This window comes from Poecilia latipinna, unplaced genomic scaffold (genome assembly GCF_001443285.1).
Source record: "Poecilia latipinna isolate Pla-1442-1.1 unplaced genomic scaffold, P_latipinna-1.0 Scaffold919, whole genome shotgun sequence".
Lineage (NCBI taxonomy): Eukaryota > Metazoa > Chordata > Actinopteri > Cyprinodontiformes > Poeciliidae > Poecilia > Poecilia latipinna.
This window is the reverse complement of record NW_015113535.1, coordinates 64305-76320: the sequence shown is the minus strand read 5'-3', so window position 1 is coordinate 76320 and position 12016 is coordinate 64305. Positions and strand designations below refer to the sequence as shown.

The 12016-nt window shown below is 40.0% G+C and overlaps 1 protein-coding gene across 2 annotated transcripts in view; it reads left to right on the top strand.

Annotated features, from left to right (window-relative positions):
* The first annotated feature begins 8 nt into the window (after positions 1-8).
* The window catches only part of nat10 (N-acetyltransferase 10), a 17689-nt gene continuing 5681 nt past the window's right edge, over positions 9-12016 (top strand). The window contains exons 1-22 of one of the 2 annotated variants that reach the window (XM_015049016.1): positions 9-119; positions 224-344; positions 424-515; positions 593-764; positions 1408-1530; positions 1604-1665; positions 1746-1860; positions 3005-3112; positions 4360-4493; positions 4569-4662; positions 4734-4832; positions 4914-5050; positions 6247-6371; positions 6460-6610; positions 7410-7506; positions 7588-7704; positions 8507-8608; positions 8931-9005; positions 9769-9885; positions 9969-10102; positions 10559-10607; positions 10676-10772. In XM_015049016.1, the coding sequence (XP_014904502.1) occupies positions 231-344; positions 424-515; positions 593-764; positions 1408-1530; positions 1604-1665; positions 1746-1860; positions 3005-3112; positions 4360-4493; positions 4569-4662; positions 4734-4832; positions 4914-5050; positions 6247-6371; positions 6460-6610; positions 7410-7506; positions 7588-7704; positions 8507-8608; positions 8931-9005; positions 9769-9885; positions 9969-10102; positions 10559-10607; positions 10676-10772 (2314 nt within the window). In that variant the 5' untranslated portion in view covers positions 9-119; positions 224-230. Of the gene's footprint in view, positions 120-223; positions 345-423; positions 516-592; positions 765-1407; positions 1531-1603; positions 1666-1745; positions 1861-3004; positions 3113-4359; positions 4494-4568; positions 4663-4733; positions 4833-4913; positions 5051-6246; positions 6372-6459; positions 6611-7409; positions 7507-7587; positions 7705-8506; positions 8609-8930; positions 9006-9768; positions 9886-9968; positions 10103-10558; positions 10608-10675; positions 10773-12016 lie in introns of those variants that run through there. The other variant, XM_015049017.1, reaches the window with a different exon arrangement.

Below are 12016 nucleotides of genomic sequence, written 5' to 3'. Positions count from 1 at the left end.
GGTCCTTCATGAACGACTGTCTCCACGTGAGTTTATCAACATGGTCGGCATGTAGCTCCATGCAGCCGTAAACCTTAAGATTACTAAGTGAAAAGAAATATCCAAGAGCTTTATTTAAGGTAATTTAAAATGTGCTGGTTTAATTTTATAATAGTTTGTGTTCGTCTGCTGACAGAGTGAATGCAGCCATTGATTTTTATCATTGTTGTGCTGATGATTATAGAAGTACGATGGCGACTATCCGCAAGAAAGTAGACAACCGGATTCGGGTCCAGATCGAGAATGGAGTCGCGCTCCAACACCGAACCCTGTTTGTGGTGGTGGGAGACCGAGGGAGAGATCAGGTATAAACCCGATACACCCGTAGAAACGACAGAGTTTATTTTCACAGCGTTAACACAAACCAACCTGCCTCTGATCCAGGTGGTGATCCTTCATCACATGCTGTCCAAAGCCGCCGTCAGAGCCCGACCGTCGGTCCTCTGGTGCTACAAAAAGGACCTTGGATTCAGCAGGTGTGTGTAAACAACACACACATCCAGCTGCCATCGGTGACGAGCAGGTAGAGATTTGATTTGTCTTTCTGAAACAGCAACCGGAAGAAACGGATGAGACAGCTGCAGAAGAAGATCAAAACTGGAACATTGAATCTGAACCAGGACGATCCGTTTGAGCTCTTCGTCGCTGCAACCAACATCCGCTACTGTTACTACAACGAGACGCACAAGATCCTGGGAAACACGTACGGCATGTGTGTCCTACAGGTGAGTCTGCTTCTGCTCACAGGAGGACCATTTCTGGCTACTCTACCCATCCACGCACCGAAAAACAAGCATGTCTTCAATCAATCAAGTTTATTTGTACTGAACGTTTCAGCAACATGGCGGGTCAAAGTTCTTTAAAAACATAAAAAACGCAAACAAACAAAGACATCATTCAGTCAACAGTTCTGAAAACCAATAACACACTATTGTTAAAATTATCAATACACATCAGATTGTTGATTAATTTTTCATTGATTGTCAGGGTTTCCCCCAATGTTTTATAAGCCTGGCAGGCCTCCAGGCTTTACTTGTGTCCCCACCAGGCTAAGCATTGCTTATTTACTTAAGTCTATGACGAGTGTTTCATCAAATTTAAGCTGAAGTAAAACTGTGGGAGTGAAATTACCGTAATAACCTGATATTGACTGGAAAGCGAAATGTCTCCCCTTTCAGAGGAGAGCGCAAAGTGTTGGGAAATTACGGTACCGCAAATTTGGCTTCCCAAAATGTATCGTCACCGACACCTTCCTGCCCATAAGAGCTAAATTACTTTATTGATCCCAAAGAGGAAATTAATTACAGATGTAGTTGAATGTGTTTTAACTTTCCATGTTTAGTTTTTGTGTTTTTACTCGTCCTCCAGGATTTTGAAGCGCTCACTCCCAACCTGCTGGCGCGAACCATTGAGACGGTGGAAGGAGGTGGCATAGTGGTGATTCTCCTCAGGACGATGAACTCTCTGAAGCAGCTCTACACGATGACCATGGTAAGCCTTCAGCTTCTCCTGCTGTCAGTTCATCAGTTCAGTTCGGAGGAGAACAGTTCCCCTCTCCCTGCAGGACATCCACTCCCGATACAGAACCGAGGCTCATCAGGATGTCGTTGGCAGATTTAACGAGAGGTCGGTGTTGCTTTTTTTAATTAAATTTATTCAATCAGTGGAACAAAATTGGAATATAAGTCCCTCTGTTTTCCTTTTAGATTCATTTTGTCGCTTTCTTCTTGTAAAAACTGCGTCGTTATCGACGACCAGCTCAACATCCTGCCGATCTCCAGCCACATGGCGAACATCAAGCCAGTTCCTCCCAAGACTCAGGTACCAAAACTGTTTGAAATCAACTTTGTTTTTGTTTTTCTCTTTTAGCAAAACTAAGATAAGTTGGGAATGAGTGGAATAAACCTAAACTGATAATTAAAGTAAATCAGATAAATATCCTGATGCAGACATATTTAGATTTCAAATTATCCCAGCAGTTATCGTGATAAATGATATTATTGTTGTTGTGAGACCATAATGCAAGGAAACATTTTCAAAAATCAATGAACTTTAAATTTTGATGAACATTTTAACACTGGAACTGGAAAACATTTTTAATGTGCAAAATAAATAAACAAAACGACAAATAAAATGAATTATGAAGCTTCTGTACACAAAATTATCCTTCATAAAAAGGTCTAGTTGAGACCAAAAGCACCAAACTGATGACCAGCAGAAAGAGAGAGAGAAAAGAAAAAAAAAGATCATTATTGAGATTGTTTTAATTTGTTATGCGATTATTTGATTTTTTATTTTGGTAGGTCAAGACATATTTATTTGCTGCCCTGGTAAATGTGTAAAAAGCTTTGAAATAAATTAATTTACACTGAAAAAAAGGTAGAAATCCAACTTAAATTTCCTTTAGAAAAGAAAAAGTCCCACAGCATCACAGATTCTCCACCGTACATAACAGTGAGTTGGGATTGTTCCTGCTCCCAACAGTCTCATTTAACCAAAGCTCACATGTCAGGTAAAGTTTGAAACCTAAAACATTTACAAACTGGGATGTTTTTGTGAGGCAAACGTGCAAAACCCTTAAATTTCTGCACGATAATTTAAACATTTGAGTAAGAAAAATCTGTATTCTTGCCCTTTTTTCTTTCATTTGTTCCATTTTTAGGCCCGAGCAGCTAAGCGCTGCGAAGGCCTATTGTAATCGCGCTGTTAATTTTCCTTGTTTTTTTTTTCCCTTATTCCTTTATTATTTTCCTTTTTTGTTAATTGTGACCCAAGTTACAAAACGTTTGGACACCCATTCTCCAGGATTGATTTCTGTTGGATCAATCAGAAGTGGCTGGTCTTTTGTTGTTGAAATCTGACCTCTAGATTCCTCTATCAGAGTATTTGAAACGCTATAAATTTCACACACACTAAAGCAAAACAAAGGTCCAGTTTTCTGGTTAAGTCTGTCCTCACTGTCCAGGAGGACGGTTTGTCTCCTCGAGAGCAGGAGCTGAAGGAGCTGAAGGAGTCTCTGCAGGACACGCAGCCTGTCGGCGTGTTGGTGGACTGCTGCAGGACCATGGACCAGGTCGGCATCGATCACACGCTGCTTCACATTTACTGTTGTTAAACCCACTGGAAAATTCAGAGATGACGAATGCTGACGGGAGATTTGACGTCTTAGGGAAAGCGAAGAAGCTTAGAAAGTAGAAAAAAGTAGAAACTGATCAATTATTGTTGGAGCCGCTGATGGCTTTACCCAGGCGACACGACTTAAAAATAAAACTGTAGAAATGCAAAATATTACCAAGTATTTTTGATTTAGTTTCTAGTGCAAATATCTTAGCACACTTGAAATAAGAGAAACCAACTAAAAAGTAACTTTTCAGTGCGATATAAAGTAAATCGGTTTAAGTAAATAATTCCTTAATATTGATGGAAAAGTGCCTGTTCAATTGGCAGATTGTTTAACTTATAACATGACATTTTTCCCGTGTTACAAGTTAATTTATCTGCTAATAATAAGAACCTTTTCATCAGTATTAAGGAATTATTGACTTAAAACAAGCCTGTATGTCTTGTCAAAAAGTTACTTTTAAGTTGGTTTCTCTTATTTCAAGTGTGCTAAGATATTTGCACTAGAAACTAGCCCAAAAATATTTGGCAATATTTTGTGTTTTTGCAGTGAAATTATCAGATTTCTTTCATCTTTCATGACAGAGTTGATTTCTGATTTTAATCCATTTTTTAAAAATATTTTGTCCTTTTTTTGCTTTGTTTTCTTAAACAAAAAGAGGACAGAAAATATTAGGGCCAGCCTGAGAACTTTTGTTTTATTATGAGAAAACAAAAAAGATGCAATTTTAACTGAAAAAATGTCTTAAAGTTACAAGAAAAACTTTGTTTCAATCAGAAGAAAACTTAGTTATCAGAATATAATATGATCAGCCCAGTTTGTGTGGTTCTTTTCAGTGTAGTCAGTTGTTTGCTTGATGGCTTCAAAGTCCTGCTAATGTTAATAATTTGATAATTATCTGGAAAACTTATGCTAAAGTATTACTTCACAAGATGCTCAGCATTCCTCATTTTCATTGTTTGCATTGGAGTCTCATGAAATATGACTTTATTCTAATATTACGACTTCATTCTGGTATTTTTATTACTTTTTTTGTCTTGCAATCAAAATATATAAATCCCAGGCTGGACCTCATATTCCATCGTAGAGTTCATCTAAATTATAAGTCTAAAAATTGAAACTAAATATGTGATTGATTGATAAAATCTCGTCTATTGGACCTTCCAGCCCTGAGGTAACACATGTTCTGGTTCCTGCAGGCTAAGGCTGTGCTGAAGTTTATCGAGGCCGTTTCAGAGAAGACCCTGCGGAGCACCGTGGCTCTGACCGCCGCCCGAGGCCGAGGAAAGTCCGCCGCCATGGGGCTGGCGGTCGCAGGCGCTGTGGCGTTTGGGTACAGATCAAATTCCCCCCAAATATCCAACATTTTGCTGTTCACCATCTCTGACGCCTGCTTCTTTTAATTCAGCTACTCCAACATCTTCGTAACGTCGCCGAGTCCCGACAACCTTCACACCATGTTCGAGTTCATCTTCAAAGGCTTCGATGCGCTGCAGTATCAGGTAGGCGCCGCCCGCATCTTCCTGCCTGTGATTAATCAGAGAAGGTTAAAATGCTCAGCTTTAATCTGCAGGAGCATCTGGACTACGAAATCATCCAGTCGCTAAATCCTGAATTCAACAAAGCAGTGGTGCGAGTGAACGTCTTCAAAGAGCACCGACAGACCATCCAGGTAACGTTAAACCACTTTAAACGGCTTAACGACCCGATATGATGATAAAAACTAAAGTATCCTCACTGTGACGTCCGTCAGTACATCCATCCCGGAGACGCGGTGAAACTGGGCCAAGCTGAGCTGCTGGTCATCGATGAGGCTGCGGCCATCCCGCTTCCTCTGGTTAAAAGCCTCCTGGGGCCTTACCTGGTCTTCATGGCCTCCACCATCAACGGGTCAGACAGAACGCCGCCGCCGCCGCTCGCATAAAAATGATGCTAACGCATCAAAAGACAGACAGACTAAAAAATGTTGCAACAATAAATTCCCCTGGAACTTTAACACATTTTTTAACTTTACAGCCTCAAACCGAGATTTATTTTGTCTTTTATGGTTAAAAGTTGTTTTGTCTGGTTTTCAAACGGCTTTCACTGCAAAAAACACAAAATCTTACCAAGTATTTCTGCTCTAGTTTTTAGTGCAAATATCTTAGTTTAAGACAAAACTAACTTATAGGTAACCTTTCAGTAAGATATGTGAATCTGTTTCAGTTCTGTTTACATATTATTTCACTTATAATAATAACTTAATATTGATGAAAAACTTCTGCTTCCACTGAAAGATTATTTCACTAATAACATGAGAAAAATGTCTTGTTAGAAGCTCCTATATCCTGCTGTAAAGTTACTTATAAGTTAGTTTTGTTTTATTTTAAGTGAACTAAAATATTTGTCGTCTCTTTGTTGTCTACCAGCATCAATATTATAAATTTAAATTTTTGCTCGTTGTTTTTTTGTGAAATATCTCAAGTTTAGTCAGTTTGGGTGGGAAGGATTTTCAGGTCTTGTCACAGGTTCTCAACTGGACTTGGGTCTGGACTTTGACTAGGCCACATGGATTTCATTTTTATTTGAACCATTTCATGAAAGCTGCAGCTGTGTGTTTAGCGTTTCCTCCAGGTCTTCAGTCTTTTGCCACAGTTTTATAGATCATGTTGTTATTATTGGGTCCACCGACTGGTCGGCCTCCATGTCTTTGATTTTGGCCGATAGTTGCATGTGAAACATCTGTCAGTCTGCAGATGTCTAACAGCCTAATAACAGAAAGTCCTGCCTTTATAAAACACATGGCGATGGACTAAATTCATAAGAATTACGTATTTTATATTTACTACATAAGTTCCATAAAATTTCTCATGATGGGATTATAAGACGTATCGATCTTTTTTAAAGATTGGTAAGAAAACTGCTATCAGTGCAGCTGTAGGTTTTATTCTTCATCCCTTTTCTCATCGTCTTCCTGCATTTTGTTGCTTCTCCCACTTTGCAGCAGTTTGTGTTGAGCTAACATGGAGTCTTAATGAAAAGCACAGAAGCTTCTGGCTGTTATCAACGTGCCACTGAGATCTGAAGTGTTTGTGCTTCCTCTGCAGCTATGAAGGCACCGGCCGCTCTCTTTCTCTCAAACTGATCCAGCAGCTGAGGCAGCAGAGCGCCGACAGTCAGCAGAACCGTTCTGCAGAGAACAGGAACACAAACACAGCGAGGCTGGCAGCAGGTTCTCCTTTATCCTCTTACTGCTCTCCTCCCTCCTCAAGCAGAGTTTAGTTTGACCGTCTCTTGTCGTCGTGTCTTGCTGTGCGCAGCTCGGACTCTACACGAGGTTTCTCTGCATGAGTCCATTCGGTACGGCGCAGGTGACGCCGTGGAGAAGTGGCTGAATGAGCTGCTGTGTCTGGACTGCCTCAACATTCCCAGACTCATTTCTGGCTGCCCGCTGCCACAGGTCTGCGACCTGTATCCTTCATTTTCAACCAATTCGTTTTAAATTTTAAAATATAATTTAAGCACCTTTTACATTTACTAACACTCCTCGGAAATAAAACGTATCGCAGTAACGATTTTCCACCGCAAAACGTTGAACATCTGCTAAAGAATTGCAAATATCAGAAATAATAGAAAGTCCTGCCTGATTTATCAGATGCATGGGCAGAACTTTATGATGCACTAAACTACCTCATCAGAATATTTATTTATATTGATCAGGCATTGATCAGAGGTGCATTGCTGCTGTTTGCTGCTGCAGAAGCCACTTATGTTGGGTTCTGGGTCATAATAACTTTGGGTTTTTCATTACAGTTTAGTTTATTTCGTCGTGACTTTTTGTCTGATTCGGTTAGTTTTAGTTTTTGTTAGTTTTTAAGATCACATCAATTCAAAAGGCTGAAATAGTTTCATAAACACAAAAATGAAGGCTATTATATCTATAATTTTAGTGTTTTAGTTTCAGTAATGCCCATGTAGTTTCAATTAGTTATAGTTTTTCACCAAAAGTGATAAAACAAAAGTGTTTTATCACTTTTAGTTGTTGTTATTTTGTTAGTTTTAGTAAATAATAACATCGTTGGTCGGGTTTGTAGCAGCAGCAGGGAAACACCTAAAACATGCAGGACAGTAGATCCAGAAGATCAGAGTAGAAAAACAAATAAAAAGTCATAATTTAAACCTTTAATGTTCTACGGATTATTTTACTTTGTGAATTTAGTGAAATGTTCCCCAGATGTTCCAGCATTTCTCCTCAGCGAACGCCGTTCAGGTATTACGTAAACAGAGACACGCTGTTCTGCTACCACAAGGCATCCGAGGCGTTTCTGCAGAGGCTGATGGCTCTCTACGTGGCGTCGCACTATAAGGTGACATTTCGCTCTGAAAATCAACACGTCGTCTTTTGTGTCCTTTTCTTTTTGCTGACCTGGTTTTTTCTGCCGCTGCAGAATTCCCCCAACGACCTGCAGCTGCTGTCGGACGCTCCGGCCCATCACCTCTTCTGCCTGCTCCCGCCCGTCCCGCCCACCCAGAACTCTCTCCCCGAAGTCCTCGCCGTCGTTCAGGTGGGACAGAGCAGCAGAATCCTTCACATGCCGATACAAAAACCCAAATTGGCACAGATGCACCCAGGAACTTGCTAGGGGGGAAAAAAAATTAAAGATGGCTGCCGTGGTCATCAAAAAAATGTTTATTTCTGCACTAAATTTGGCTGTATTCATCACAGATAATACTTTTGGTGTCAAATCACACATGAAATCATATTTACTGACTTTTTTTCAAGATGGCTGACATGGAAGTTAATCTTTGCACTAAAATTGGCAATTAAATTCATGTTTTTGGTGTCAAATTGTAGCCTAAATATGTTGAACCACAGAAATGAGATACAGCTTCCTTTTTCTGGTGGACATATTGCAAAAATAAAATAAAAATACAGCAGATGCTAATGCTAAACCACTGAACATGTTAAAAATACAGCAGATGCTAATGCTAAACCACTAAACATGTTAAAAATACAGCAGATGCTAATGCTAAACAACTAAACATGTTAAAAATACAGCAGATGCTAATGCTAAACTACTAAACACAAAGAATCAGCAGAAGATGACTAAACCGCGTTAAAAAAATCAACGCTAACCATGAAGATGACTTCAGGACACAAAATCCGCGTCACATCTTCATCTCCTTCCGGTTGGCAGCTGGTGACTCACAAACAGCAAAGACCTCAGTTTTAGTTTCAGCGTCTGATTTTGCTGCACATTATTACTTTAAAGTCGTATGAATGTGATGGACCTAAAATTCATCTAAGTCATTATGAAGTGGGTAACTTTGGAGAGAAAACAGATTCTTGTTTGTCTGGTTCTTAAGGTTTGTCTTGAAGGAGAAATTTCCAGGCAGTCCATCCTCAACAGTCTGTCCAGAGGGAAGAAGGCCTCAGGAGATCTGATCCCCTGGACTGTATCAGAACAGGTACACGCACACACACACACACACACACAAACACGCAGTTGTGTTTTCATCACTTGTAGGGACTTCACGTTGACTTCCATTCATTTCTACAGCCTAACCCTAAACTTAACCATCACAGGCCGAACCACTAACCCTAAACAATAATTTCCCTCATGGGGACCAAGAAAATGTCCCCACAAGGAGCAATGGTCCCCATAACCCCACATTGTAGACAGAAATAGGTTCCCATAAGGATATAAAACCTGGTACACACACACACACACACACCCAGTGAGTGTGTTTCTCTTGTCAGCTGATGACTTGTTCCTTTGTCCCAACACAGTTTCAGGACGCAGACTTTGGCAGCCTGTCTGGAGGCAGAGTGGTGCGCATCGCGGTCAATCCAGACTACCAAGGGGTGAGAGCCGCTGCAGACCTGCTCTGAGCTCTGAGTGTGTGTTCATAATTCATGGTGGTGAAAAGCTGCAGCTGCATCTGTCAGGCGCCTGACTTTTTTATAGCTGTGTTTTTTTGTTGTTGCTATAAATCAAAGTGAAGAGCAACCATCTACCTTCACACAGCAGGCAAATGCAACACAAATATGCTTCTGTGTTTTTTTCCCACTGCAAAATCATCAAATCTTACCAATTGTCTTTGGTCTAGTTTTAGTGCAAATATCTTGGCACACTTGAAACAAGACAAAACTAACTTACAAGTAACTTTTCAGCAAGAAATTGAGCTTATTTTACATTAATAATTCCTTAATATTGATGAAAAAGATCTAAACACACAGATTGTTTCACTTATAACATGGGAAAGTCTTTGTGAAACCTTTATATTTCCATTATCTAAACGCTGAGTCCTTCCTTTTTTAAACCAACTGACTGAAAGCCCTGGAACTCTGAGTGGGTTGCTAGGCAACGGGCTGGGCTGGGCTGCAGTTGCTAGGCAACCGTTTTAAGTAATTCTGACTTAACAATCTAAAGGTTTTTGAAACGGCTCGTTTACCAGACACCAAAAAACATGAACTTATTGCCAAAAAGTTTCTGGATTTTTTTTTTTTTTTTTTTTTTTTTTCAAGCGCTGTTTTTAGAAGCAAATGCAGGTTTAAAAAAACGTCCAAAATGTGATTTTTTTTTTTTTCTTTTTTTAATAATTACTAAGCTGCGTCTGTCCGACAGATGGGCTACGGCTCCAGAGCTCTGCAGCAGCTGCAGATGTACTACGAGGGGAAGTTTCCCACCATGGACGAGAGCGTCCAACCAGCTCACACACAGATCGCCTCCGTCAGCAGCGAAGTCAGTAAATCGATTCCAGCCACAGTCTGACGGTTTCCCTTCATGTTCTGGTTAAAGGTGAATAAATGTTTTTTGTTTTTCAGGCGGTCAGCCTGCTGGAGGAGGTGGTGACTCCTCGGAAGGAGCTTCCTCCTCTGCTGCTGAAGCTCAGCGAGAGAAGAGCTGAGAGGCTGGACTATTTAGGAGTTTCCTACGGACTGACGGCGCAGCTGCTCAAGTGAGGGGAAAAACAACACAGTATCAGCGTCATAGGTTAAAAAAAACTAAAAAAAAGTAGTACATTTATGAGTAATTCTCAAACATTTTGAGATAAATCTCAGTAATTTTATAGAAAAACAATAAAATTTCAAAGTTCAAAATGTTGAACATTTCCTAGGGAAAAAAAATCTGAAATTTTGAGCTCAATCTCAAATTTCCTAGAAAATACTTGGAAATTTCTGAGTTTGAAAATATTTGTCTTTCGGAAATTTCAAAAATTGAAAGTTTTCAGACTCACATTAATCTAGAAAAATTTAAAAGTTTTTTTCTAGATTATTTTAGAGAATCTAAACATTTTTGGGCATACGTTTAGTCCTGTTTTTTCCTACCTGCAGTGGCTTCATCTACGAAAAACAAACAAACCCTGAAGCATATTTTCAGACTTAAATGTGTTAAACTGTTTGGTGTCTTGCAGGTTCTGGAAGAAAGCCGGTTACACTCCAGTCTATTTAAGGCAAACACCTGTAAGTGCTGATATCAGACGACTGTTTAGTGTTTGAGTTTTATTTCTGACATGTTCTGTTTGGCTCAGAACGAGCTGACAGGGGAGCATTCCTGCGTGATGCTGAAGGAGCTGAACACGGACGAGGCTTCGCAGCAGAGCTTGTGGCTCGCCGCCTTCTGGAAAGGTGAAAGTGGATTTGTTTGGTTTTCATGCATAGTTTTTTTTTAATGTTTATACGACTAATTAAGGCCAATCAAATCTGTGTGCAGAGGGTTGTTTACAGAAATAATAATGGACGCCTCCATCTATGGTTCCATTTTAAAGTTTGTTCAGCCATAGAAGTTGAAGGAAGCGAATAAAAAGAAAGCATGAAAAATAGAAACTTCCTTTTGTGGAGCACTGATTGCAACTTCTTTAGGGAAGAGAGGTGGGCTTGTGATGCACTTTAGTGATTCCTTTCATAAGTTCATAATCATAATTTCCAGCCATTGTTTACATCCTGATTTATCACATCTGGCTTTTTTCTGGTGCAGAATTGACGCGTTTCACATAAAAGAGCCGGATAAAATGAAACATGTCCGTTCAGACAGAAGACACTTTGAAAATAATCTGATATTCATCTGCATTAGTTTCACATATGCAAAAACACACAAAAAAGTATTTTTGGTCTAGTTTTTTGTGCAAATATTTTATTACAAGTTCCTACAAAGTTAAAAGTAACTTTGTAGGAACTTGTTCTTTTTGTAAATAATTCCTTAATATTAATGAAAAAGTTCTAGTTTATCTAGGCAGATAAATTTACTGACAACATGGGGAAATGTCTTATGAGCTAAATAATTTTTCATTAATATTAAGGATTTATTAACTTAAAACAAGCTCATGTCTTCCTGAAAAGTTACTTGTAAGTTAGTTTGTCTTACTTCAAGTTTACTAAGATATTTGTAAAAGAAACTAGAACATAGATCCTTGGTGAGATTTTGTGTTTTTGCAGTTTGGCACAAATCAGATTTTTTCTTTTGGGTGAACAGACGGCAACAGTGCCGTTCAGATCGCTGTGAAAAAAGTCGACTGAGTCGCATTTGGGTATTTTCCTATTGAGAGATCGCAGCCCTAAGCGGTGCGACCCGAAGAGCTGGTCTGATTCCCTCTGCGCTCCACCTGATCGTTCCCTCCTCCTGATCGTTCCCTCCTTGTTCCCTCCTCCTGATCGTTCCCTCCTCCTGATCGTTCCCTCCTTGTTCCCTCCACCTGATCGTTCCCTCCTCCTGATCGTTCCCTCCTTGTTCCCTCCTTGTTCCCTCCTCCTGATCGTTCCCTCCTCCTGATCATTCCCTCCTTGTTCCCTCCACCTGATCGTTCCCTCCTCCAGATCTTCGCCGCCCTCTTCCCTCTTCTCCCCTCCTCAGATTACCCCAGTCTGTTCCTGTC